Below are 27,189 nucleotides of genomic sequence, written 5' to 3' on the forward strand. Positions count from 1 at the left end.
TGTAGGAGAAATGTTACTCTCTGCTTTTGTCCCTACCGACCCCAGACGCCCTCAGGTTAAAATACCTCAGCGCTGCTGGATTCCTCCACACATTCAAGGGTCATGTATGAGCAAGCTCCTCGGCACGGCACGCTGCCTGCCCCTTCCTACCCTGTGTCCCGAAAATAAGACCTAACCAAACAATCAGCTCTAATGCGTCTTTTGGAGCAAAAATTAATATAAGACTCAGTATTATATATTACATTATTATATTGTATTATATTATATTATATTATATTATATTATATTATATTATATTATATTATATTATATTATATTATATTATATTATATTATATTATATTATAGACCTGGCCTTATATTATAGTAAAATAAGACAGGGTCTTATACTAATTTTTGCTCCAAAAGACGCAGTACAGCTGATTATCCAGCTAGGTCTCATTTTCAGGGAAACACGGTACTTCTCTCTCTCCGACCCTCCACCCCACCACCACGCCCCCAGGGCTCTGTGCTCTGGCTAGCCGTCTGGAATGCCCCAGATTCCTCAATGTTTCGCTCTCCCCTTCACTGGCTTGACCCCATTGTATTCCTGGGCCACTCTCCTAGGCCCTTCTCTTAATCTCCTCACTTCTTACTCACTCTTTAGGGCTCAGGTTAGATGTCACTTCCTCCAGGAAGCCTTCCTGGACACCAATCCCATCCTCTTTCGGAACAGGTTATATGCTCTTCTTCTTCGTGTCCCCATAGCCCCTCTGGGTTTACTTCACATACTTACTCCACTCTCTAGACTGAGAACAGCTTGAGAACAAGGATATAACTGCCTTGCCCATTGTTGAATCTGGAACTATGGCTGGCACATAATTGGCACTCAGTGACTAGTGGATGGTTGGATGGTTGGATGGATGGATGGATGGATGGATGGATGGATGGATGGATGGATGGATGGATACAAGTAGAAAAGGATTAAGAACAAAAGAGAAGATGGGCATGGAGGCAAATGAAGATCTCTCCCATCCTGCTTCCCTGATCCTCTGAAGCCTTGGTCTCACCCATCTTTCATGCCTCCTTCTGGTACTTCTGTTTAAGACAGTCCATGAGCAGGCCATTCCAGGGGGCACACAGCACTCCAAAAAACTGAGTAATGGCAACGGCGTTTGTGTAGCTGCTGACTGCAGAGGACAGAGAGGGGTGGGATGGAGAGTAAGACATTTCCAGGATTGCCTTACAGGACAGGCCTCTCCCACCTGCCCGTGCCTGTCTGACCCTCCTCTCCACACCCCTGCTCAGACTTTCCTCTGCAGCACACGGCCCTGCTGAGCTTAGCACCCTGCACCCTCGAGGGTCCAAGTCCCCAGCTGGGATGTGCAGATGGGCTGCCTCCCTGACCTGCCACATACCTAGCACCCTGTCCCCAACGGCCAGGTTGATCAGCAGAGAGTTGAGGGTGCCAATGAAGAGGTAGTGCCATAGCTGTATCACAGACAGCCATACCGGGTGCCAGGCAAGGCGCTGAGAGAGAACATGGCTCCAGAAAGAGCGAGTTTCCGGCCGCGTCCCTGGTCCTGGGATCTCTGTTGGGGAAAGGATTGGAATTCCCCAGACTTTGGGAATTTGATACATTTATAGACCAGTGAAATTTGAAAAGAAAACTTTTCACTACAGTAGGGTGGTCAACTTTTGCCCTGCTAAGTTAAGATATTTTCAAAAACCACTGTCATTCCCTTTACCATTTCATTTTTAAAAGAGAGAACATTTGAGCACATAGAAGAGGAAGGATGTGATCTTTTTTAAAAAATTTTTTTTAAGATTTTTTTTATTGGGGAAGAGGAACAGGACTTTTTTGGGGGGGGAACCGTGTGTACTCCCAGGACTTTTTTTTTTCCCGTAAGTCAAGTTGTTTTCCTTTCAGTCTTACTTGTGGAGGGCGCAGCTCAGCTCCCGGTCCAGTTGCCGTTACTAGTTGCAGGGGGCACAGCCCACCATCCCTTGCGGGAGTCGAACCAGACAACCCTGTGGTTGAGAGGATGCGCTCCAACCAACTGAGCCATCTGGGAGGCAGCTTAGCTCAAGGTGCTGTGTTCAATCTTAGTTGCAGGGGTAGAGCCCACCATCCCTTGCGGGACTCGAGGAATTAAACTGGCAACCTTGTGTTTGAGAGCCCACTGGCCCATGTGGGAATTGAACCGGCAGCCTTTGGTTGGAGTTAAGAGCATGGAGCTCTAACCGCCTGAGCCACCAGGCCGGCCCCTGGATGTGATCTTTTGAATAAATTTTACTCTCAGAAGCAATCCCTCTATTGTCCTTATGTTTCACATTTCACAGTAGACTAAACTGTTTTCACAGACCAGCAGTAACTCTTTCAAGCATTCCCTCAAGCTCAAGGTCTGTGGATCTCCAAATAACTGTGGAGGTCAGTGTGTCCTGACATCACCTTCTGCACTTGCGCTACCCACCAGGGGCCCCTGAGCTCTAGGTGTCCCTCCCACCCAGCTGACAGCACTCACCTGCAGAGATGGAGGCTATGATGAGCCTGGCACTAGTGTAGAAAAATCTGAAATACACAATGGGAGATGGAGAATGTTGTCAAGAAAAGAGAAACCTTAAGGGACAGAGTGGTTGAAGTCCCAATAGGTCAATCCCTTCGAGAAAAGGGTTAGTGTCTGGTCTATGAATCAAACCCTTGAGTTCTGTGGCTGGCCTGGTGGCTCAGGTGGTTAGAGCTCCATGCTCCTAACTCCAAAGGCTGCCGGTTCGATTCCCACATGGGCCAGTGGGCTCTCAACCACAAGCTTGCCAGTTTAACTCCTTGACTCCCTCAAGGGAGGGTGGGCTGCGCCCCCTGCAACTAAGATGGAAAAGGACAACAACTTGACTTGGAAAAAGTCCTGGAAATACGCACTTCCCCCAATAAAGTCCTGTTCCCCTTCCCCAATAAAATAAAATAAAATAAAACCTTGAATCCTAAATCCTTTTTGCTGTGTGACCTTGGGCAAGGCATTGCCCCTCTCTGTGCCTCAATAACCTTTTCTGGATGAATCTAGAAGGAAATCATTGGCCTGATCTAGACCCTAAGCTTAAAATTACAGGGAGCTACAATTTCAGGACCACAACCCCAAGGTTATCGGGACTGTTTAGCAATTTGGGAGTCTTGTAAGGCGTGGGGTAATAAAAGCAGTACTTTAGTGTAATATTGTGATTTGTAATAAAAAATATGTATTTAATCTCTGTCCCCAGCCCTGACACAGGCCTCCTAAAACCCTGTAAATTCCCAGTGATAAGAGCATTAGAGGATATTTTGTTCTGATGAAGCAACTCTGAGTGGGCTCCTGAATGCAGCCGGTCACCAGAAAGACTAAGCCATGATTCGAAGCTTGGAACTGTCAGCGCTGTCCCCACACACACTTGTCTGGAGAGGGGAGAGGGCCTGGAAAAGGAGTTAATAATTGATCTTGCCCACGTGAGGAAGCCTCCATAGAGTCCCGAATACATGGGGTTCAGACCTTCCAGGCTGAACACACCTACATACCAGGAGGGTGACACACCCCAATTCCACAGGGACAGAAGATCCTGTGCTCGGGACCCGCCCAGACCTTTTCCTACACATCTCTTCATCTGGCTGTCTATCTGTATTCTTCATCATGTCCTTTAATGAACTAGTAAGCATAAGTGCTTCCCTGAGTTCTGTGAACTGTTCTAGCAAATAATCAAACACAAATGGGTGTGGGGGGAGGGGGTCCAGGAACCTCCAATTTGTAGCTAAATCAGACAGAACTTGTGGGTACCTACCACTTGTGGTTGGCATCTAAAGTGGGGCGGGGGCCGTCTCGTGGGACTGAGCCCTTTCCTGTGAGATCTGACCCTCTCTCCAGGTAGAGAATGTCAGAATTGAGCTAAATTGGAGGACACCCAGCTGGTGTCACAAAGTTGCACAGTGTAGGAAACCCCCACACACATTTGGTGACCAGCCGTGTGAGAAGTAAAGTGTCCTATGGGAGAAAGGAAAGGAGAAAGACGCAGGAGACGTGTAGGTTTTTCAATAGAGTTGGTGTCAGTGAGGTAGGATTTGCTACAACAGCCCTGGCTCATGGAAGCCTGTGGTTTGGGAAGAAAAGGGATGGAGAGGTGTGGGATAAAGAATCCCTGATTCCTGGGGGGCCATGTGGTCCATCATAGTGTGAGCAGCCACTGTGCCTCTGTTAGTCACTACAGGTAAAAGTTACCAACAGAATTTAGAGGTGGATCTACCCCTTGGGGAGTTGGTTCACTAGATGCATAAGAAAATGCAAACTAACAAAAAAAATGTGAACTAGATGATCTCTTGGCCATAGCTACCTGTCATCGCTAAAATGAAATTAAAAGAGTGCTGGGTCAGACCTTGATGCTGGACCAAGTTCAGATTCAGGTCAATCTGAGCTTTAGCCACCGGCCTCAAAGCCAATGTGCCACGGGAAAAATTATGCAGGGACAACAGAAAGTACCTCTATGACCTCTGCTCCCCAAGAAGGCAGTTAGTGTGAGAGGAGAGCAAAACCAAGATACCATTGAAACCAGGGGGCATCGTGTGAAGGAATTGTTTCATTTTGTGGATCGGCCTTATCAGCTTCCTGAGGAACCTCTCCTGAAATGGACCGTGAGTCGTTAACTTGGGGCTGTGTCTTTGGCTTTGCATGTGGCAGAGTGGAGGAGCATGTTTGGACCCACAGCTCACGATGGAAAAATCACAGATGGCTGTGTGTGATCCAGACACACAGGAGGTGGTTCCTGAGGGAATGGCCAGCCTGGTGGACTGGATAAAAACCAGTATAGGGTCTGTGTCCCCCTATCAATGGCAAGTGGAGCACCCCAGACGAAGCAGCTGATACACTTTGTGTGCCAGCCACGTGGGACTGGCTTTCCTGATGACCAGGACAGTCATCGCTGAGTATGGCCATTACCCAGACCACGGTGTAATAAACCCTGTGGCTAAGGGGGCCCCTTTCACGTGGGCACCCCACAGAACCTTATTGCTGCAAAACCAAAAATCAGGTCAAAAAGCCTTATTGAATTTGCTGTCTCAGCTTCCCCTCATGAGTCTTACGGATGCTGATAAACATATATTAGGTTCGTTAACAAGAGAATGGAAAGAAACGAGGGATTGGTCTTAGCAGGGTAGACATTTTTAAATGGTTGTAAAGGAATAAGGTGAAGACAGCAAACAGTACCATGTTTTCACCATCAAAACTTAGGATTGTGGCCTTTCCTTCTTGCCTTTGAATAAGGCCAACGAGAGACACTGGTGACTTTGACAACTTGAAAGCGGACTCCGGGAATGTCACCAACAGCACGACCTTTGCGATGGAATCTAACAATCAGAACTGCATCATTTTCCTCCATGAAATTCAAACACCCATCACTGAGTGCAAAGGCTGTGATGTGTTTGCCATTTTTCATCAGCCAGACCCTGACACCCTTCCTGACAGCAGAATTTGGCTGTTTGGCTTCTACCCCAACTGCTTGCTGCACAGTCCCCATTGCTTGGGAAGTGCCTTCAAAGCGCTGGCCTTCAGGGCTGGGCCCGAATGGGCGTTCCTGTACTGGTCGTCATGCCACTTCCGATCTCATCAGCAGCTAAGAAACTTCCTGGTATGAAGACTTGCTCACCGTGCTAGCGCCACAGGCCTTAAAACAAAGGTTTCGATACAGCACTGCCGAAGGTTGGGTGGGTCAAGGGGAGCCCCTGCTGGTCCCCCAGCCTTAAAGTGTCCCCAAACAAGTCCAGTCTATTTACCCCTGTTTAGAAAAACAATTAAAGCCAGGAAATAGAGATTGCAAGAAGAAGCCGGACCAGCGATGGCTTGTGGCAGATTAATCAAGTTAAAGATTGACAAAAGGGACAGAGTCTCTTGGTCCCTCACTGGGGACCCAAACCCTTTTGCACAAGAGTGGGTAAATATTGGTCAGGAAGTGACAAAGAGAAGTTTCAGGATTCCTTGAAGTAGGAGCCTCACATACCATGATACCAGAACCCACCAGTGAAGGCCTGAGGTGGGCGACGGCTTTCATGAGAGAACCTGAAGCTGTAAGGGTGATAAGACTGCAAAAGTTGGGATGTTTAAACAGGCTTTATGTAAAGAAACTGCGTTTCCTTTACCTGTTTTGTGAGAATGGCTAATATGTCACCTTGGGGAACAGTTCTTTTACCTCGTACTATAAACCCCAAACTTGTTGATAACATCCTAATGGAGACTCCCGTTAGGAATGGAAGGAATTGAGGTTGAAGGAATAAGTTTGTAAGAGACTTGGTATATTTGAACAGCATTTGTGGGAAGTGCTTGTGTCTCTTTGACCTGACTGTGTTGTGGGGACGGACATGGTTCCCCTACCTAGTATTGTAAACCAGAAGGTATGTAAGCCTGCTCTTCAAGCCACATCCCTGGACATGCTAAACGGGAACCCAGCGTGCACTGGAAGCGGGAATGCTGGTGGGGACACATTCTATGCCGTAGCTCACAGGCAGCCTAGACTGGGGCCATGGCAAAAGCCTGTGGGCACCTCTCAACGATGACTACCGGACTTTGAACTAGAGAATTTCCATCTGAGGGGCATTTATTATCTTGTTATCAGATAGTAATTGAAGCTTCACCAGTGACTGAAGGGCATAAAATGATCTTAAGATGTGAAATGCCCATAATGTCTCGGATGATGATGGAGAAACGCTCTAGCGCGGTGCTCAGAAGAGTTCCCTAATTACACGGAAACGGTTGATACAGGCTCCCGCTGCCTGGGGAATGCGAGGAGGAGGACAAAGCAGCCTCTTTGCCCCAAGGACTGACTGTGGGACGGTGTGAGGAGCCGCCAGATTCGCCTGTCACTTGGACAGTGCCCTATAAAGGACTCTTCACTGACCAACAAAGAGCTGCTTGGCTGTGGGCGGCAGTTCCACGCTGAATGGACGGTATCCTGTCGGGAAGGCCCCCTTTCAGATCCAAGGAGGTGAAAACAGAGCAGCTCAGTGAGCTGAGCTGCAGGCTAGTTTCCTAGCAGAGATGGAAGAACTGAACAATGGGAAAAGCCCCTATGTTTGGGTTTTTACTGACTCCTGAGCAGTGGCCAATGACCTGGCCGTGTGTGGTCAGGCAGAGGGCAACGGATACCTGGTCTGTGAAAGGGATGCCTGGATGGGGTGTAGCCCTGTGGAAATGGCGATGGCACTTGAGGGCTGCATCACAGTAGGACATGCCGATGACGGTTAGAAAAACCCCTCTCCACGTTCAGATAATGCTTGAGATCCACAAGCAGATGCCTCTATGTGCTCACTTAAGGTGGCCACCTGGGTCTGTGAACTGAGTGGAGATGGGGGTGCTGCAGTGCCGAGATGGGCTGGATCTATACATAGTCCTCCCACGTCCTCTGAGGCACAAAAGGCCAGTAAGAGCTGTTCTACCTGCCAGCAAAAGAGACAGAGACGGCAGATGGCCATGTGGCAGCTTCCCTGGGGAGAAGGCCCTGAACAGAGCCGGCAAGAGAGACTGATGCTGGAAGCCCTGGGCAGCTACAAATGGAATAGACACGAACTCTGGACTGGGCGTGGCTTGCCGGGGCAGATGCACACGCTCGAGTACAGAACCCGTGCTGTACCAGTTTGGATGGCTGCCCATCATTTCTTCAGACCCAGGAACACCCTTTAGAGCCCATACTAGCCAACCCGGGACAGAGATATTCTCCTCGGGGTACCTGTTTGATAGAGAACTCAATCAAGCAATTGAAACACTGGTCGTTGGCAACGGAGGGAGATGAGGGCATGAAGGGCTGGCTGACACGCCTTCACAAGTGTGTGCTCACACTCAACATGAGGGGGCCTAAAGGAGTGTCCCACTGGACAGATGTCTCTACTTTCCCGGGGCAGAGGGGGTAGGGACCCACAGCACCTCAACTTTTTTTTTTTCATTCCCTACCAACACAGTGGTCACAGGACCAGGGCTGTATCTACAAGGAATGGAAACAGGGATGATTCCTAAGTGAGAAACGGTCACTGTTTCTAACCTTTATGTTATGATTCCTAAGGGCCGGATGGGGCAGGATGTGCCTTCCTCTCATCTGACAAAATTGGGGCTAACAGTGGAAGCAGCTAGGTTGCCTGGTGCTAGACAGCCCACTAGTTCTGCCCCCGTGTGACCTCACCCCATCTGAACAGAAGTGGACTGAGGGGCAGGTGCTGGCTAGACTGGTACTGTTGCCTGCGGTCCAGACTGAACCCACTGTCCCTTCCCCAGGTGCAAGTGTTTGGGGACACATGGAGAGAGGAAAAATGGTAACAGAAGGTAAGGGGGATGGATAAATGGGTTATGTAATGAGGGAAATCCAATATTACATTAACACCTCAAAAGAGGCTCAGAGCAGGACACGATATCGTCTCTTGGCTCAATTATACCAGATACCTACCAAGGTGAAGCCATATTTTGCTGACACCACTCCTGCTTTCGGAACTGGACAAGATGGAAAAGAAGCCTGTAAACCTGAGCGGCCCTGGGATACATTTTCATATGATATGATGATGGACTGGATAGTTATTAATGACTGAAAGGGATCCATAATATGTAATTCAAATATTTTTTGAACTTTATGATTGCTTTGCTATAAGGGAGCCATGCTCCAACACTAGGAGGTAGACTGTGATATAATGATTTTATAATAAAAAACATGTATTTAATCTTTGTCTCCAGCCCCTGACACAAGCCTCTCAAAACCCTTGTAAATTCCCAGTGATAAGAGCATTAAAGGATATTTTGTTCTGATGAAGCAACTCTGAGTGGGCTCCTGAATGGGGCCGGTCACCAGAAAGACTAAGCCATGATTTGAAGCTTGGAACTGTCAGCCCTGTCCCCACACACTTGTCTGGAGAGGGGAGAGGGCCTGGAAAAGGAGTTAATAATTGATCATGCCTATTTGAGGAAGCCTCCATAGAGTTCCGATAGTACGGGGTTCAGACCTTCCAGGCTGAACACACCTACATACCAGGAGGGTGACACACCCCAGTCCCACAGGGACAGAAGCTCCTGTGCTTGGGACCCTCCCAGCTTTCTGTAAAGAAATTGTGCTTCCTCTTCTTGGATGTTTTATGAGAATGGCCAATAGGTATCTCTTCACCTGGCTGTCTCTCTGTACCCTTTACCGTGTGCTTTATAAACTAATATGAGTAAGTGTTTCCCTGAGTTCTGTGAGCTGCTGGAGCAAATATTCAAATCCAAGGGGGAAGAAGTCATGGGATCCTGTGACTTGTAGCCAAGTCAGACAGAAGTTGTGGGTAACCTGGTGAAGGGGAGTAGAGTTTGCCACCCCAAATGTGCCTCTTTGGGATAGTGATTATTTGAAGCTGGTTATTTTTAAGAAAGAAAAGACTCGAGAAGAAACTTTGGCTTTTGCCCTAACTGCCTAAAAAAAATTGAGAGCCCCTGATGCAGGAAGGGAGCGAACACCAACGATAACTATAGTTTAGTCTGAGCTAGTGTGTGAGAGGGAGGAACCTAGCACAGCTGTTTGCTCAGAGTCCGCTCGGTGTCCCATTGCTAACGATGGCCCAGCAAACATTTGTGCACCAAACATTTGCTTTTCCATCTCCATTGGGAATTGCCTTCCTTAAACCATTACTCCCACACCCTTTCTCCTTAGCTCAAGATGGCAGATGAGTCTCAAGGGCCCAATTTGTCAGGCCCCATATTCCTTCGGAACCCCTATACATACATATGTAATTAAATTTGGTTATTTTCTCCGGTTAATCTGCTTTATGTCAATTTGACTATTAGATCAGCCAAAAGAACTAAGAGTGGAAAGAGGGAAATTTTCCCCTCCCCCCCATGGGAGACCTTCCACCTGAGATAGCTGAAATGGGCGGTCTCATGGGACTGAGCCCTTCCCTGTGAGATCGAATGCTGTCTCCAAGCAGAGAATGTCAGAATTGAGTTAAAGTGTAGGCCACCCAGCTGGTGTCACAGAATTGCTGGGTGTGGGGAAATCCCACATATTGGGTGACCAGAGTGTCAGAAGTGAAATGTTCTGTGTGAAAGTGAAGGAGAAATACAGGAAGGAAGACTTTGTTTTTCTAAACATGCTGAGGCTGGAAAAGAGGAAGGGGCAAAGGAAGGAGAGGGAAGTGGAAGAGACAGGGAGCCAAAGACCCTGCAGCTGAGATAAAGTCATTATGCACCCAAATGCTTAAAGAGCAAGGCACTTGCTTTCCTCTGGTTATTTTCTGGCCCAGCTGGCCCTCCATTCCCTCCATTTGACAACTAACCTCTCACGAGCCTGCCAGGAGGTGTTTGCTTCAGGTCCTAACAGCCCCCAGCAGGATGGGAATAGCAGGCCATGCGGCCAGTTGCAGTGGCCGCCTCTGTGCTGGAGATCAAGTCCCTGACCCTCCCTAACTCATCTGCATGGGGAAACCCCCATATCTCCCTTCCAGTCAGAAGGGACCTGAAATTCACCACTGCAGATGCCTAGGAGAACTTACCAGCTAAGCCTCTGGGGAGAGATGGAGGGTGAGCAGGAGGAGGATTAAGCCTGAGCCCCCGGGTGTGAGGCCTTGTAGGAGATGCAAACAGGTATCCCCAGGGCGAAGGCAGACTGGCAATTTTAGGTACAGCTAATTTGTTGCCGTGGCCCCAGACCAGCCCTCACAGGAAGTAGGTCTGGGCTCCTGCTCAATTTAGCATCACACTGAACACACATTCATGTGGAACAAAGTAAGGTGAGGAAAAGGAAGCAGGGGTGTGGAAAGCAGGTGGGTCTGCATCCTGGGCTGTTTCTAACAGAGCTGCTGGGCCAGGACCTGGCCTGGGTCTCCCTTCAAGCGAGGCTGCTGCCAGCAGAATTCCTCCTGCCCACCTGTGCCCACGCTGGCCATTTGGGGCTTACTTGGCTATGAGGTGGGCCACGGTAGTCTTGAAACAGCCAATGATGTAGCCGGTGGGGAAGGTCATGAAGTTGTGAAAGATGCCAAGGTGAAAATGAGTGAGAACCTCTCATCCTGGGCTTTGCAGTCTAGAGGAGAGAAAGCAAGACCTCAGGAGCCCAGGGTGGATGGGCCAAGCTCCCGTCCATCCTGGCCTTCCTGCCAGGTGGGCACCCAACCTGGCTCCCCTCTAGGGCAGCCCCTTCCATCTCTGACAGTTCCCATGGTAGAAAGTTTTCCCTTAGGTGAGTTGAAATGTGAGTGCCCCTTATTATCCCTCAGAAGTTGGTACCCCTTCTGCAGGTACCCCTTAGGTTGAAAGGGGAAGATGGGGAAAGCTGACAGTCCCTTCCTTTCACCACAGAACATCTGGCAGGGTGGGTTGGGGGTGCACGCCTTCCTACCCCTTCCCACCAGCTAGGAACCAAACTCAACTTCCTAGAGAAGGTATCACTCCCTTACCGTCCTGCACCGTGTCATTGCCCATCAGCCCAGCATTCGGTTCACACAGCTCCTCAAAGTAATGCTCTATTTTGAAGACAAACACCAGGGACGCCCAGCCGAAAAGCCGAAAAGCTTTGCTCTGGAAAAGCCAAGGCATTCCAGCAGCCCTGTCAGCAGGGTGGCCACGTGCAGGGGTCAATCCATGGCTAGCCACAGGAGCTGCAAGTTCTGACACTGGAGCACTTGGAAAGTTCCCCTGGCAGGCCCTTCCCTTCATGTAGTTCTCTAGTTCTGGCTATTTCCAGCTTGGGCAAAACCCATCGGTGAGCGATTCTCTGGATCCTGTAAAAGATGGCAGAGGCTGCTTGGTACAGGGGTTGTGGAAAAGGCACCAGTGGACAAAGTGTTCTTTGGGGGCTGGAGAGAGAAGCCAGCTGTTAGAAACAGTTGCAAAAAGCCTTTCAATCCCACCACATCTGGCAGTAGGTCGCAAAGCAGGAACTGAGCCCAAATTCTGGAGACTGTCCATGAAAATAATGACAGCAGCAAATCTGAAGCAGGCACAGGGAGTGACAGAACTTTATATATGTCCTTACAAATCTCCACAACAATCTGGCAAACTTGTTTTGTTACCTTCCGTTCTTGCTGACAGGGAAGCAAAAGCTCCAGGGAGTTTTGTCAACTTGTCCAAGGTCCTATTGGCTAGTCAGGCACAATGAGAACCAGTCTAATGCCCAAAATATCTGAACTCCAACAGAATCCTCCCTGACCCTCAGCTAGGACTCGCCATGTCCCCTCACCACCACTTGCCCGAAAGCTCCCAGAGGCCCCACCCCTGCAGCACAAGGTCCTGCCCTCCCTCATAGTCACCCCAGGGGTCAGTGGACCTGGCCATCCATGGCCCCTACACCCTGGCCCTGGCCCCCTGGCCCCCACAGCCCATGGCCGGCCGATCCCTGTCGACCCACCGCTGCCTCCTCCCAGGCTCTCCAGTCTGGACCTCGTGCTTTGCGCAATTTGGATTCAAGTCACTCTGTGGCCGCCCTTCCCCGTCCTCCTAGGCCCTGCTCCAGCCCGAGCCAGGCTGGAAGGGCCAGGACAAGCAGGGCAGTGTTGGGGGAGGTCCAACGCCTCCCACTCGCCATCACGTCCTTCTCCTGGGCCCGCAGTCTCTCACGCCATTTTTGATGGAGCCCTGGGATCTTCTCTCTTGTCTCCCCCTCTAATCCCAGCAGTGGCCTTTTTCATCTGCCTTGATGCTCTTTCAGCTTCCCAGCTCCCTGGCCTCTCCTCCTTCCCCAATCCAGTTAATTTTAATACCACTGCATGAACAGGCAGACCCACAGAACACAACCGATCACAAACTCACGGCATACACACAGAGAACACACAGACACACCCCTATTCCTTATGCTTTTCCTTGACCATGTGGGTGGGCACAGAACACATTTTTACCCATTCGTCTACCAGCTCAACCTTCTCTCCTGATCCAATGCTCCCAGAGCTGCCAGTAAATCCCCAGCACAGAATAGAGACAGAAGGACCCAGACTGGACAGCTTTTCAAAACCACCCCCTGGAGGGGTGCCCTGCCTTTTCACCTCCTAGGATCCCTTTGATTATTCCCTGCCTCACCCCCAGCCCGGTTCTGAAAGAGCCTCCCCGCCAGACTGCATTGATTAAGTATTCATTCATTGCCCCATTTTTTATTAATCAAAGACATGTATAATTGCCCATTGGAGTCTGTGATCAGCGTAGATAGCCAGCCAAACCAGCTGTATTGCTGTCATTCTGGCCCAGACAGAGCTTGTGAGCTGCTGATTCTCCTGGCCTGGGTGGCCATTTCCTCCTCACAAACTGAATTAGGGTGAGAGCTTCTTTCATGTGCACTGCAGTCAGGAGACTCCCATGACCAGCCTCCTGGATCCCCCCACCCCCAGGGTCCCAGGGAACCCAGGCTATTCCAAGCCCACCCTTCTTTTTAATGAGGAAGAAATAAGAGGTTAGGACAGTACAAGGCCAGAACCAGCAAGTATTTCTCAGATCTCTACTAAAACACAAAGGATAAAGAAAGCAACACTACCCAAGCCGCTGACGGCACGGGGTGCAGGCAACTCTGGTCCTTATGCCCAGCTGCTTACTGGGTACACAGCCCAGAGTAGGCGCTTTGCCTGCCCCACTTGTGAAATGAGGGCTGTAGTACCTTCATGACAGTAATTCTCACAAAAGAAATATGAGGTGGGTTTATGAAGTCGCTGCAGGTATGGTAGGCAGTAGCCAGGCTGCGGATGGTCCTGGGTTCTCCAGTTTCCAGGTATGTAGACAGAGCCAGAGAGAGGCAGCTTAAAGAGGGAACTTTAAAGAAACGCGCCCACGCCATGGAGTGACAACGTCTTCCCGACTCCCAAGCCCCTGCGCTGACACGCCCAAGACTTCACATGGTATATTTGGACATGAGAGAAAATAAACCTTTTCTTTAAAAATTAACTAATTTCTTTTAAAGTTAACTAAGAAAATACAGCAAGCCAAGCAAGATTTTCTATTTCACTGCAAGACACAAAGACACTGAAATTAATTCAAGCCCTGTCTCCTGCTCTGGCTTACATTTTGGTCTCCCGAGTACCAGGGGGATCAGTGAGCGTGGAAGTAACAAGGGAGGAACAGAAAAAGTCAAAGCAGAGAGAGAGAGAGAGAGAGAGAGAGAGAGAGAGAGATTTGAGAATGTAAAGCTCAGGAGCAGCCTGGAAAGGTCCAGCTCACGGGCTGTCTGTGCATCCAGCACTGACCGGAGCTCAGGACTCGGAACAGGTCTCAGGGATCTGTCCCCCTTGGCTTGTTATGTCTCTCCTGGCTGTCAGTGCCCCCGGCCCATACCCACATCCATGACTACAGAAGGCACTGCCTCTAGGAATGCCACAGTCTTATGGAAACTGTTGGGATAGGATGTTAGAACATTCTCTGAACCGTTCCCTTCCTGTTTAATTTGGTTTGCAGTCCAGCAGGGAGCAGAGGTGCATGCTATTCGGATCACTCTCGTGCCTCACTCTGATGAGGACGATGAGGACAAATGTGTAACATCAGAGAAAGCAGTGAGTATCATAAGGTCTGACGGCATGCCCGGTATCTTCAGTCCTTCTCTCGTTACTCCTCTTCATCCTGCGTCCTTTTTTAATTTATTGATTCGCTTAACAAATATTCGTGGTACACGAGGCTTTGTGCCAGAGGCTGGGGTTCAGAGAGCAGAGATTCAGCACCTTCCCTCCAGGAGCTCATTGTCTAGCTGGGGAGACAGACAGACGAACCCAAGATTTCTGGAGTGAGGGAACGGGGGCCAGCACAGCACATTCAGAGGCAGGGAGCCTGCTGGGGGGCAAGGACACTCAGGAACCTGCTAGAGCAGACGAGGCACGGGGAACGGCAACACTTGAGGCTGGAGTGGCTGCCTAAGTGAAGGCGTTTGGACTTCAGCCCATATCAATCAATCACGTCCTATTGATTCTACCCCTTAATATCTCTCCTACCCAACCTTGGCCACTACCCTATTCAGACACGCATCAGCTCTCACCCAGATATCGCCATTCTGCTGTAAGAGTTGGTGTCCATGAGTCTCCTTTGATAAAGGACTTTGATTTCTGACATGCCAAGCAAACAAACAAATGAAACAGAACATTAACTTTTTGTCCTTGCAAAATCTGGGCTTGTGCAAATCAAAATGACTGTTTTTTCTACCTATGTTCTTTAATAAGGTTTTGAGAGCTTGGTTTAGAAGATGAAACATAAATGCAAACATTTTCTCTTTTATTTCAACTGGGGAGAAAAATACTAATCATCTTGAGGCAATGCCAAAAAAAAAACAACACCCAAAAAGCACAGATATTGGGCCAATTACTGAGTTTACAGGTCTCTCTGAGTATCAGTCTCCTCATCTGTAAAATTGGAATCATGTTGTTGTACAGATTAAAGACAATATAAGAAAATCACCCAATTAGTATATTAATTAATAAATAGCAGTTATTATTGTTCACAGAAAGTATTTAATTATTGAAAAACAAAGGAAATCATGAAGTCATATTTGAGGAGGCTTGCAAAGTGCTCCTAACCTAAAAAAGAAATAAATGAGAAGGAAAAAAAATCACCGTGTAATGGGTAAGCTCAGCCATCTGTATCAGAAGTCCCTGTGCAGGGAACTGATTTCTAGGTAGCACCCAAACGCACATCAATGTCACCAGGGTGACCTCCCCACTCGACTAGGCTTGTCCAAAGCAATGGGCCTGTTTGTCTGTACTGTGACGTGTGGGAAGGAAGCCATTTGTGAACCAGAGAGGGCAGACAGGGAGGGGAGAGCATCTGACCGCTGGGCCCTTCAGGGTAACTCCTGGTGTGCTCAGAGCAGTTCTGACAAGGCTGGGGAGCCTCTACACAGCCCTCAATGAAGACGAGGCCTCCTTGCTTTGGGAAGAACTTTCTCTAACCAAGGGTGAATCCAAAAGGGCGCCCAAGAAGTACTGGGGAGAGAGGGCTACTCCAGCCAGTCAGGTCAACGAGCTCAGCCCTAGTGGGTGCTGGCATCAGCAGATGTTGCAACCAGCTCAGCCTCCCTTCCTGCATGAGGGAGAGCTGGGTTCCCAACCAGCCATGGGGCACTTCCAGGCCAGTCCCTGTGACAGAAATGAGAGGACAGGCCACACGAGCCTCCTGCTGTCCACTGCCCTGTGAGCACTGAGTCCATGTTCATCAAGCCACTGTTATTGATAACTTGACTTCTCACATAGACTTTGCTAGAAGGGAAGGTGCTGGGTGCATTGACTGGCAACTTCTGAATCTCCAAAGCTAAGGACCAGGCTGAGGAAGGCTGGCAAGACCAAGGCATCCCCCACCCCTGAGAGGAATAATAACAACTATCAATGGGACCTACTAGTCATTGAGTGCTGACCAACTATCAGGCACCATTCTGAGTGCTTTGTGCTGATTCTCTCACCAAATCTCATGACATTCCTGTGGGGATAGGTGTTGCTATTAGCATCCGTTATCTGGGCCAACTGAGGCCCAGGGGGATTAAGCAATTCCCCCAAGATCACAGAGGTAGTAAGTGGCGGGGCTGGGATATAAACCTGAATGTTCTTAACTGATACGTGGCCCAGCCTCCCTGAGGGCTTCTCCCTGCAAGAGCCAGACAGAGAGCATTGAGCTCTGGAATTGGGTTAATATGGGGAGCAATTATTAGCAAGAGGAATGGAGGTGGGTATCCCTTTCAGAGGTGTCATTGATTAAAACAAGAGAGACGCATGGCCTCTCATTCAGCCATGGGTCTGTGTCTCCCAGCCCTACTCTTCTCACCACCCACAGCTACCCACGTGTACTTTCATGAAAAGTGGAAATGGGTCCAAGAGAAGGAGACAGGATTCCTGAGTGGAAAAAAAACAAGATGTTTTAGATGCCCAGCAACCCCAAAATACAAAGAAGGAAATAGCGAGGGCCAGTGGAACGCTCCACTTTTGTTGTGAGGAAAGGCAAAGGGAAGGAAGCAGGACAACACTGAAACAGTTTCCATGGTGCAGAAGGAGGTGGGGAGGCACTGTCGGGGATTAACTGGGAGGAGGGGGGAAACTGGGGAGAAGGGGGACTCTCCATTTGCCAGGAGAGCACACACATGACTGAAAACCCAGCATTCCTCTTCACTGCCTCTGCCAGGATAAGGGCGTGGTGAGACTGGAGAAGATCCCATCAGCATCTGCAGACAGAACACGGGACCCAGAAGTAGGCCTGGGTCTGGAGCACCTCGCTGGGCCATCCCCAGCATCTTTGCTTCGGGGATTTGCTGTGATGCTGGGCCTCCATGCAGAGATGAAAGAGCAGGGATGTGTGGTGGGAGGCAGCACCCTGCCCCACCCTACACAGAGGGAGGACGAAAAGGCCTCGATGGTGATTCCGCTATGGGCGTTTCTGCTTGGAAGCTGAAATGGCCTGACAGTGACTCAGAAACCACGGAAGTTCTCAAGCTGATGGGTTCTTATAGATTATACAGGCAGCTCTCCTCCTAAGATGCAAAACCACAGGATGGGCTGTGACCAGTCTCAAGAAAAGAGCCATAGTCTGCAAAGAGCTGTCGGCCCTCTGAGTCTTAAAGCAAACACAGACTCAGCTTTCACTGCCATTGAGACAAAATTGCCTCTGGTGATACAGCAAGACTCACACGTGTCCCCTTCTAGAATTCTCCTCAATGAAAACATCATTTGGGGTATTCATAATGACAGTAATAATGACAATCACTTACTGAGTGTAGCTTGTGGGTCAGGTATTGTGCTAAGAGCCATATATATTATAGAGAATCATTTCACATTTATGGCCACCCCATAAGGAGGCTATTGTCATTATATCCACTTTAAAGGTGAGGAAGGAGAGAGACAAAGCAAATTGGCCCAGTCACACAGCTGGTAGGCGGGAAGAGATAGACTTCCAGCCAACAAAGGCAGACTCCAGAGCCTGTGTTTTAGCCACACTTCCACGCTATATGGCCCTCTCCCTGTGCCCATGCCATCCTCCTCCAGGAAGCCTTCTTTGATCCTCCCCACCCCCACACAGAAGTCCTCTTGTAAAGGTGAAATTTGGGGAATCAATAACGCATTTAGACTTACCCAGCTTGCAGTTTGATTCACCTCATAGCTCACTATCTAGCCATCTGTAGCTACACCTAGCTAGTTTAGTTAGATCTCCCCTGATATTCAGCTGTTTTCTCTGTTTCTCCCCTCACTGATTAACTTAAAACTCTGTTTTGTTCCCTTTCTCAAGGCTACCCGTACCTCATTAATCCATTTAATTAGCAGAGTCCTAACCTGCAAAGAACACTTTCTTAATCCTCAGGCACCCGGACACCAGAATCCAATTTGCAACTCCCTTGCAGTTTTACTGGTGACGCATAAAGCCCCAGGCAGAGTCCGAGAGTCCAGAGTCCGGAGATAACATTATCTTAAAACAGACCAGACCCCAGGAAGTGATGTCAGCCCTGGGACCTGCCTGACCGACTCCCCTTCTCCTTTGTTGTTCTTGTGCACCTACAAGCCTTCTGACTGGTCTAGGAACGGGGAGATGGCCTTTGGACGGGAGTCCACCACCCTCCCAGAGTGCTGGCATTCTGAATAAACCTGCTTTTCTTTCTACCAACCTGGTCCCTCGATTTCTAACTTTTTAAAGCAGCAGGCAGCCAGACCTTAGCACGGTGTCACGCTCTCTGTCCTCTTTGGTCTCACAGCATAGCTTTCCATACCACACGTTGGGCATCTCTTATACTTCCATGATGGTGTTTCCTCCCCAGCGTCCCCATGAGAGCTCAGCTGTTGTGATTAGGGAAATGACCTACAGCAAACAAACTCACAAGAGACTGATTGATAAACCTGAAATGCAATTTCTTAATTTACACTGAGAAATGAAACCACCCAGCAGACAGGAATCCTGAGGTTGACTGGCCAGCACAATCTCTTTCAGGAAGGATTGACTTTGGGGAAAGGAAATCAATACCAGGAGGTTCTTTGTTCAGTACAAAGTCAGTCAAGGGAATTGAAGGGTTGACACTTAGGTGAATCCTGACACCCCTCTGTGAAGCCTGCTACCTGCCAAGAGGCTGAAATAGCCAAAGCAGGGGCCATATGGGTGTCCTCTTCTCGGGATAACGCCCGCTTTTTCTAGATCCTATGAAGATCCTTTCTGGCTGCATGTATCACGACGGTGGTTGGCCTTTTTGTTTGCTTTTTGTTTAGATTAATTTCTGCATATTTGATAGACCTGAAAGGCAATTTCCCATCGGGATCCACTGAAGGAGAATCAGTATGTAGTAGCTGGACCGCCCTGGGCAGAGCCTTCACCCCCATGTTATCATTTCATCTTCACACTGCCTTGCTGTCCTGCGGGAGACCCTGCTCGCTGGGCCATTTGTCATGCAGGGCGGCATGCAGAGTCTCTGGTCCTGCTCCCCACGCAAGAACACAGGACACGGTGAGGCCAAATAGGAACACCCACGGAGCCATAGGTAGGGGAGTCATACCACTATGGTCTCACTGGAGGCTGGATTCACACGCCATGCGACCTGCTATCCGCTTTTCTGCCAACGGACAGGCTCCCCATTTGCTAGCTGCAATCCGCCTCTGCAATCCGCAATCCACACTCCGCTGCTTGCTTGCTCAGCCACCATCTTCTTGCTAGCCCCCATTTTTCTGCTAGTGTATCCATGGCAGTTATATTAGTGGCCAATGGGTCACTGGTTGCAGCTGATGGCCAACTAGCCACAGCTGATGGCCATCCAATCACAGTTGATGGCCATTTACTACCCGAGTGAGCACCTTTCCATGGAGGGCGAGGGCCTGGAAACCGCATTCCTGGTTCTGTCCCCACACTTGCGGTGGAGGGATGGCAGACGGTGAAAACGTGGAAGCCAGACTGCCTGGGTTTGAATGCCAGTAGGTCGTTTCCTGATCTCAAAATTGAAGATAATACTAGCACCCACCTCATCATTTTTCAAAAGAATTCAATGAGTTAATATGCATAAAGTGCTTAGAACAGTGTCTGGCATCTGGTGAGCACTCAATACTTGTTAGTGATGATTAATAATTCATTTATAGATGAAAAAACTGAAGCCCAGGGAGATGAAAAGTCAACGAAGATCATACAGCCAGAAAGTGGTGAAGATATAATTCCAAATCAAACTGGCTTCCTTCAAGTGCCGTGGTCTTTCCTCAAACCAGCTTCTTATCTGTTATCCTTCGCAAAAACCCCAAGGAGAGCTTGTTTAAAAATGCAGATCTGCACCCACCCGATGGGTAACAAAACAAAAAAAAAATTATCAGTTTCAGGTGGGTAAAATTTTAAAGGATGGGAATAACTAGGTCTAAGGATGCAGAACAACTGGAGGGAGAAAGTAGGAATAGCCACTTTGGAAACGTGTTTGGCAGTTTCGAATTCAGTTAAACAAACACCTACAATACTAGCCAGGTTCAACCAGGGGAGCAGAGCCACTGTTTGTATGGATCTGGCAGGGGATTGAGCTGGTTCAACAGTCTCACAAGGCGACGGATGTCTTTGCTTCCCAACTTCCTCAGCTCAGGCAGTGAGGAGTGAAAGTGAATGGAACTTATGGAGATCAAGAATAGGCCAGTTTGAACTGGAGTGGGGGAGAGGGAGGCGGAAGGTGGGGGGAAGAACAGGCTGGACCCCACAAGCCTCCCTAGAACCCCACCAGGATAAACTGAATCCTTGAAACTCATGTCAGTTTTTCTTGCCTCTGTCACTGATGATGGGAGTGTTTTGCAGAAGCCAGGATTTTTTACCACCAAGTTGAACAAACACACACTTGTCTGGGGAGGGGGTGCGGGCAGGAGAAGCCAAAGGAGGAACCAGCTGCTTCTTGCCAATATCGCGAGGCAGTTGATTAGCCACGAGGTGTCTGAGTCACAAAAATGGCTGCTGCTTCTCTTCTGCCCTCGAGCCCCACATGGCCCACCCTAAGCAGAAACACTTGAGAAAGGGAATGCAGCCTAGCCAAACTGGCACGTTCCTACAAAGCCACCACACCTACCCTATGATCATGCCGTTCCACCCTAGGTATTTGCCCCAGAGAAATGGGTGCATATATTCACCAAAAGACATCTACAGGCATGAAGAGCCTTTGGGGTGCCTTCAAAGTATGTACAACTTGATCTGGATGGAGGTTACACAGCCTTATTCATATGTAAAAATTCACCGTACTATGCACTTAGGGTTCGTGCCCTTTACTATATGTATGTTATACCTTCATTTAAAATGAAATGCAGGTTCCTGGGCTCCACCCTCACACATATCTGATGATTTTGACACAGTTCAGGAACCATGCTGGGGGAAAACTCTGGCCTGAGCCCCATTTCTTCTTGAATGTGCTCCCTATTCTACATAGTCAGTCATTCCTGAATTCACCCTAAAACCAACGTTTTCAAGGAGAAAGAACATCCAACTTTTACTTCTCTGAGACTTGAAAAAGCTAATGCCAGTTCCAAAAGTGACCCTGACCGTGGGATTTAGACAAAGCTCCATCGTAGTCACGGTGTTGGAAGGTAGGTTAACAATCTCTGAAATTGAATCGCTTTCGGATTTTTGATGCCAACAAGCTTACTGGTTTCCCACTTTCACGGATCATTCCTTTGGGAACTGCTAGGAATTGGCACTGCTCTGTTTTCATAATACTTTCCCACATCCCAAACACAACTCAGCCGCCCTCTCCTGGTGTGAACAGACCAAGCGCAGCCATCCCGTCTTGAGAGGCTGAGTCTTTTAGGCACTAGAGGCTCTGCAAGAAAGCTCTTGAAGGTCATAGTAAGAGTCCGCACAGCTTGAAATGACCATAATTCCCTTAACACGGACGTACCTGTGGAGGAGAGGACGGCACCAACATGTAGCCCTTTCCCAGCCTGTTTCCATCCCTCATAGCTGAACAGGGGCTGTGGGGTGCTGCTTCCTGGTGGAGGAAAAGGAAGAGAGAGAACACTCACGCGTATTTACACTGTTCTCTACAATTTGCCACACACAGCACTTCCCCAGACGCTCCCTGAGCACCTGTCCCACCAGCCAGGAGGGATACAGACAGAGCCCTTGGGGAACGGTTAGGTTTCAGAGTCTCCAGGAAGAAGCCGCTATCTTCCCGCTTGTAACTGCAGCGATGTTATCAGCTGTTCATCAGCCCACACCTGATAGGTATCTGGGCTCAGACTAAGTGACTGGGCTCAGGCCCATCTCCTGAGTAGCGGAGAGAGGCAGGGGTGGGGCGGTGACACCCAGACTCCATTTTGCAATTGGAGGCCTGAGGCTTCTGGAAGAGCAGACCAGGCTGAGTGTATTTTCTGCGCAGTCTTACAAGTCAGCCACAGACCCTCCTTTCCATCTGTTCAAGCCAGGGAGCCAGGGCAGCCGTAGGGCCTGCACTGAGGGGTAAGGACGCCGCCTGTGCTCTTGCCTCCCTCACAGGTCTCCTCCAGCCCTCGCTGCCCTCCATCCACTGTGGCTGCTGGGGCTACTTGTAACTGACCTGCCTCATCCTACAACTTGAGCACTTCAGAGTTGGGGCTCATCATAGTTTTCCCCCGAGGGTCAGCCTTTAAGCCATATTAAGGTGGGAAGGAGAGACCTGGAGACAAATCTGAAAACAAAGAGGTCCAAAGCAAGTGATGGGATTGGAGGAATGCTGACAAAAGGGGCTCCCAGAAGCAGGGCTGGTGTCTGGAAAGGGAAACTGGAGGGAACTGACCCCGCTGAGCTCTGTGTGGCTCGGTCGACACCTGGTCATGCTGACGGATTGGGAACACTCAGGATCTGGGGCATCTGCAGGTTCCCTGTGATTGGGGACTGGGAGGGCCCAGAGCTGTGAAGGATCTAGGGCAGGTTACAAGACTCTGGAGTGAAAATGATCATACAGGAGTTGGGATTAAGGCTGCCTCACACCTGGGGGGAGTGCCTGGGAGGCTGGAAACTAATCCTGAGGCAAGACTGGGGTTGCTTGGGGCCACTCGTGGGAGCACTGGCTTAACAAACACTTTTGAGACAGAAGCAAAGTCGGGGCTACTTTTGACCTAGTCCTGAGTCACTTGTCCTGAGGCCTCAAGACAGGAAACTTCAAGAAAATGGCAAGAACAAAAATGCCTTGGGACTTTTCCTAAAGAGCGCAATACAGTAAGCACAGAACCCTTCCCCTCTCAGCCAGGACAGGAGACAGCTGGCGGGGAGGGGCAGTGAGCATCAGCAGGAGACACACACACAGGACACCCTGGCCTGGTGTATCTGAGAGGGCTTTGCCCTGAAGGGGTTCAGAACAGGCCTCCTCACGTTGTGCCACTTTGACACGTGGATTACTCTGAGCTGAAGGCAGTGGAGACCCTGTGGGCTCATGAGAAACTTTCACCTTTCCCTTAAAGAATTTAAATTGGAGGCCTTGCCCATAATAAGAGTTATCACCAGAAATAACTTTTTGTGATCTACCTGTAGGACATGGAAAACTTCTAACTGCTGGACCTCTGCTCTTCTTCTTGTCCTGCAGGGACCTTCCTCCCCTCTGAAGCCCTGGGTTCCTTACCTCATCCTTGGCTCAAAATGCCATAAATACCTCATTTTAACTTTCTGTCTCTGAACCTCGCATGTATGTGGGGTTCCCATATGTATGTATGTAATTAAATTTGGTAATTTTCTCTTGTTTGTCTGTCTCATGTCAACTTAATTATTAGACCAGCCAGAAGAACCTAGAAGGGTAGAGAAAAATGTCTTCCTTCCCCACAGTCCCCACTAAGTCTACAGAATTGAGGCTTAGGAGTCAAAGGTCCTTATGATCTTTGTCCAAGGACAGGGTGGCCACCCCTCACCCACAAGCCTCCCTTGGGCTCTGAGACACTCTCCCTGTCTGTCCTTGAATACATCCCTTCTCTGCTGAGTCCCTCCTAAGCTGGAAAAGAAGAATGCAACTGCACTGAGCTCCCTCCGGGGGCTGAGAGCATTGAGTGAGATTTGGAAACCCTGGCTCTGAATCTGCCTAGCACCATCCTCACACCCTCCACCACCATCATCATCACCATCCCCAGGAAGCAAGCACTTGGCAGACAGCTGCCAGTCACTGCTAAACTTTCAGCCCCTGGCCCCGTGCTTGGCCCCCGGTTGTCATTTACTAAATCAGTAAAGAGATCAATGAATCTCTTGATTCCTTGGATGAATGAATGAATGACCTTCCTTTAGCTATGTTTACTATCCAGCTAAGACACTGTTACCTGGACCTAGGGGGCCGTGACGGTCGTTGTGGTTGACCCTTCTTCCTACACATCTCTTCTCCCTTCCCACTGTTCAGCAGTACATAATGTGGCTCAGGGTCTGATCCCATCTGCAGGGCTGCCCTGAGGAGTCCAAGATACTCATGGAGGTATCATGCTCCTTGCCAGAGACTGATTCAGGAAATCCCACTTAAGTCAGTCGATGTATATCATCCTCCAGGGGACAATTATTTGTCTCAAATGGGGTTTGATCTACGACTTTTATCCCATGACTGGGAAAGGCTTGCTTTTTCCTCCTGAACATGGACATGGAGGCATGCTTCACCAGTGTGGGTGGGGGGTCCTATAACTTGCACCCCAAAGCACTGTAACTGATGAGGGCATTCCTTCTACTCCCACAGGTTTGACCTCCCACAGTCAACTTTTTTTCCCTTTTTGCCAAGGTCGTACAGGGGTCTCCCCACTGTCCTGTCCCATCTCTATGTACCATCCAGTACCAGCTTCTTCACTTTCAAGACCACCCTGTGAGGTATATATTATCCCCATCTTACAAACAGGGAGATAAAGCCCTAGAGAGGTGATGTAACTCGGGCTCAGCGAAGCTACTGAAATCAACCTGCCTCGGAAGCCATCACCAGGTGCTGGTGGGAGAAGGGAGAGGGTAAAATCTTTCACTGAGAAAAGATCAAGAGAGAGGGTCCCCAGGTCCTGCACATGCTGTGGAATCTGGCATCTCAACTCCCCTCACCTGGATCCACCAGCAGCCTGGGGAGTCCCCATTTCTTAGGTGGGTCTTGCCTGAGGCAGGACATTCCTCTTTTTTTAATTTTAAATTTTAAATTATTAAAGAGGTAATACATGCACAGTGTTTTTTAAAAATAAAAAATAAAAACAGTACAAAAGGTTACAGAGTAAAAAATAAGTCTCCTTTGATCTGGGGCAGAGCCTGGGGTGGCTGTGTGGACAAGGAGGTAGGGAGAGCTCTACTACTCACACCCCCAAGCCCCTAGAATTACTCTGAGACTTCAGTACAGTGTGCTGGCTGGATAAACACTCCGGCAAAACCAGCACCACCACCACCCCACACCACTGCCATCTCAATCAGAGTCCTTCCAATACAAAATTCTGGGCAGCTACTGTTACCTGTATTGTTTATGTCCTTTCAGAGACTGCCTATGCATGTATCAGTATATGTGTATATTTCATCCCACAGGGTTTTGACACAAATAGTAATATACTACTACATTGTTCTGCATCTTGCTTTGTCAACTTAGTATCTTTGATGTTCTTCCACATAAGAAGGTACAGACCTTCATTCTTTTTAACGGCTGTTTATGGCTGTACTAAACTTTATATAACTAATCCCCTACTGACGATATTTAGGTTGTGTCTACTATATCATACGCTGCTACGAGCAAGGCTGCATTAACTATAAATCCACAGATGTCTTTCTGTACAAGAACAACTGCAGGATAATTTCCTAAAAGAGCGAATTTGGGGGTCAGCGAGCATGTGCATTTTAAATTTAATAGCTGTTGTCAAATTGTCTTTCAAAGTGGTGGTACCAATTAAGACCCTCACCCATAATGAATGAGTGCCTCTTTTCCCCACTCCCAGGAGAGGCAAGAAATTCATAGGCTCACTTTGCAGGGCATGGAGGAGGGCGCTGTTGGCGTTATAGACCCCTCATCATTTGTAAAGCCGAGGACCCGAGTAGTAAGATGAAGAGCTCTGGGGTCAAACAGGACTAGACTTGAATCCGGGCTCTGTTACTTACCCACGTGGGACTTGAGCAAATGCCTTAACCCCTGTCATTTAAACGTCAGTTTCCTGACATATAAAGTAGAAATTAAAAATCATATCCATGGAGTGGCCGGTTAGCTCAGTTGATTAGAGTGCGGTGCTCTTAACAACAAGGTTGCTGGTTCGATCCTCACATGGGCCACTGTGAGCTGCACCCTCCACAACTAGGTTGAAGCAACTACTTGACTTGGAGCAGATGGGTCCTGGAATAACACACTTAAAATAAATAAAAGTTAAAAAAAAAAAGTCAAGGTCATGAAAAACTAATTTTAAAATAATCATATCCATTTCACATGGTCTCTATAAGGAATCAATCAAAGCTTTAGTTATGCAAGATGAGTAAGTTCTAGAGATCTGCCGTACATTGTTGTGCCAATAGGTAATAATTCTGCACTGCACCTTTAAAAATCTGTCGGGCAGATGACTCAATGGGTCATACAAAGTTAAAGAAAACATGGACCCTGCCCTCAGCAGATTTACAGTATAGTGAGGCGATGAGGTTCTCTTTCACTGAGAAGGGAACTCCAGCAGATACAACCCAACTTTCTAATACACCTCTAGGGAGCCAAAATTCTAACTTTTGGTCAAGACTGTCATGGAGCGTCATAAAAGAAGGAAGTATTCACATGTCCCTGGATTCAGAGCCTGGCTCTACAGCTCCCTGGCCATGTCACCTTTGATGAGGTCATTTGTAGGGCTGGGGTACAAATGAAGGAGCTGTCACCATAGGCTGGGAGCTTTCTCCTCTACACCAGTCATAAGGTACCTCTTGCCTCCTACCACACCAGCATTGCTCTTTTGTATTGTTCAACGGAACCTGATGTTGGAAAGCTAGGTTCAGGTTTAGAATGAATGACCTGACTCCTTGGAGGTCTATACAGAAATACAGCCATCGCCTGTTCTCTTGCCAAACATGGCTCCATTCCAAACAACAAGGGGTCTCGTGTACCTAAATGGGAATATCCCACCCACATGTCCAAGCTTCAGTCACACCGTCTCCAAACAGCTGCCCCTCAGCCATCCTTTGGCCAGGAGGTGCACGCACTGGCCGAAAGGTAAGCGGGAGAGGACGCACACACAGGCCCTGGAAATACACTTGGACCATTTGAGCAAGAGAATCCCGTGTCCTGGATCTCCCAAAGTGTCATCTAGAAGGGGAATGCAGGCCCCCAGAGGGCACATCCCCTTGGTCGTAGGGACTTTTCACCCCATGGAGGGACGCTGGCTGGAGGAGAACCATAGCAAAACCCT

General features: G+C 48.9%; 1 protein-coding gene and 1 long non-coding RNA gene across 2 annotated transcripts; both read right to left on the bottom strand.

The window, feature by feature from the left end:
- Positions 1 to 518: 518 nt before the first annotated feature.
- On the bottom strand, positions 519 to 11,565 carry SLC43A3 (solute carrier family 43 member 3; the record flags this gene model as incomplete). The annotated part of the gene is given in 7 exon segments (XM_074337088.1): positions 519 to 1,168; positions 1,397 to 1,570; positions 2,504 to 2,550; positions 10,890 to 10,962; positions 10,965 to 11,015; positions 11,389 to 11,494; positions 11,497 to 11,565. Coding segments are annotated over 7 exon segments (633 nt in total), but the record flags the coding sequence as incomplete, so codon positions are not given.
- A 7,250-nt stretch (positions 11,566 to 18,815) lies between these two features.
- Positions 18,816 to 26,290, bottom strand: LOC141572465 (uncharacterized). The gene is made up of 3 exons (XR_012497815.1): positions 25,913 to 26,290; positions 21,756 to 21,845; positions 18,816 to 20,161 (listed from the first exon to the last, which is right to left on the bottom strand). It is a non-coding gene; the product is annotated as an uncharacterized LOC141572465 (long non-coding RNA).
- Between the last annotated feature and the right edge of the window lie 899 nt (positions 26,291 to 27,189).

Source organism: Rhinolophus sinicus, linkage group LG06 (genome assembly GCF_036562045.2).
Source record: "Rhinolophus sinicus isolate RSC01 linkage group LG06, ASM3656204v1, whole genome shotgun sequence".
Classification (NCBI taxonomy): Eukaryota; Metazoa; Chordata; class Mammalia; order Chiroptera; family Rhinolophidae; genus Rhinolophus; species Rhinolophus sinicus.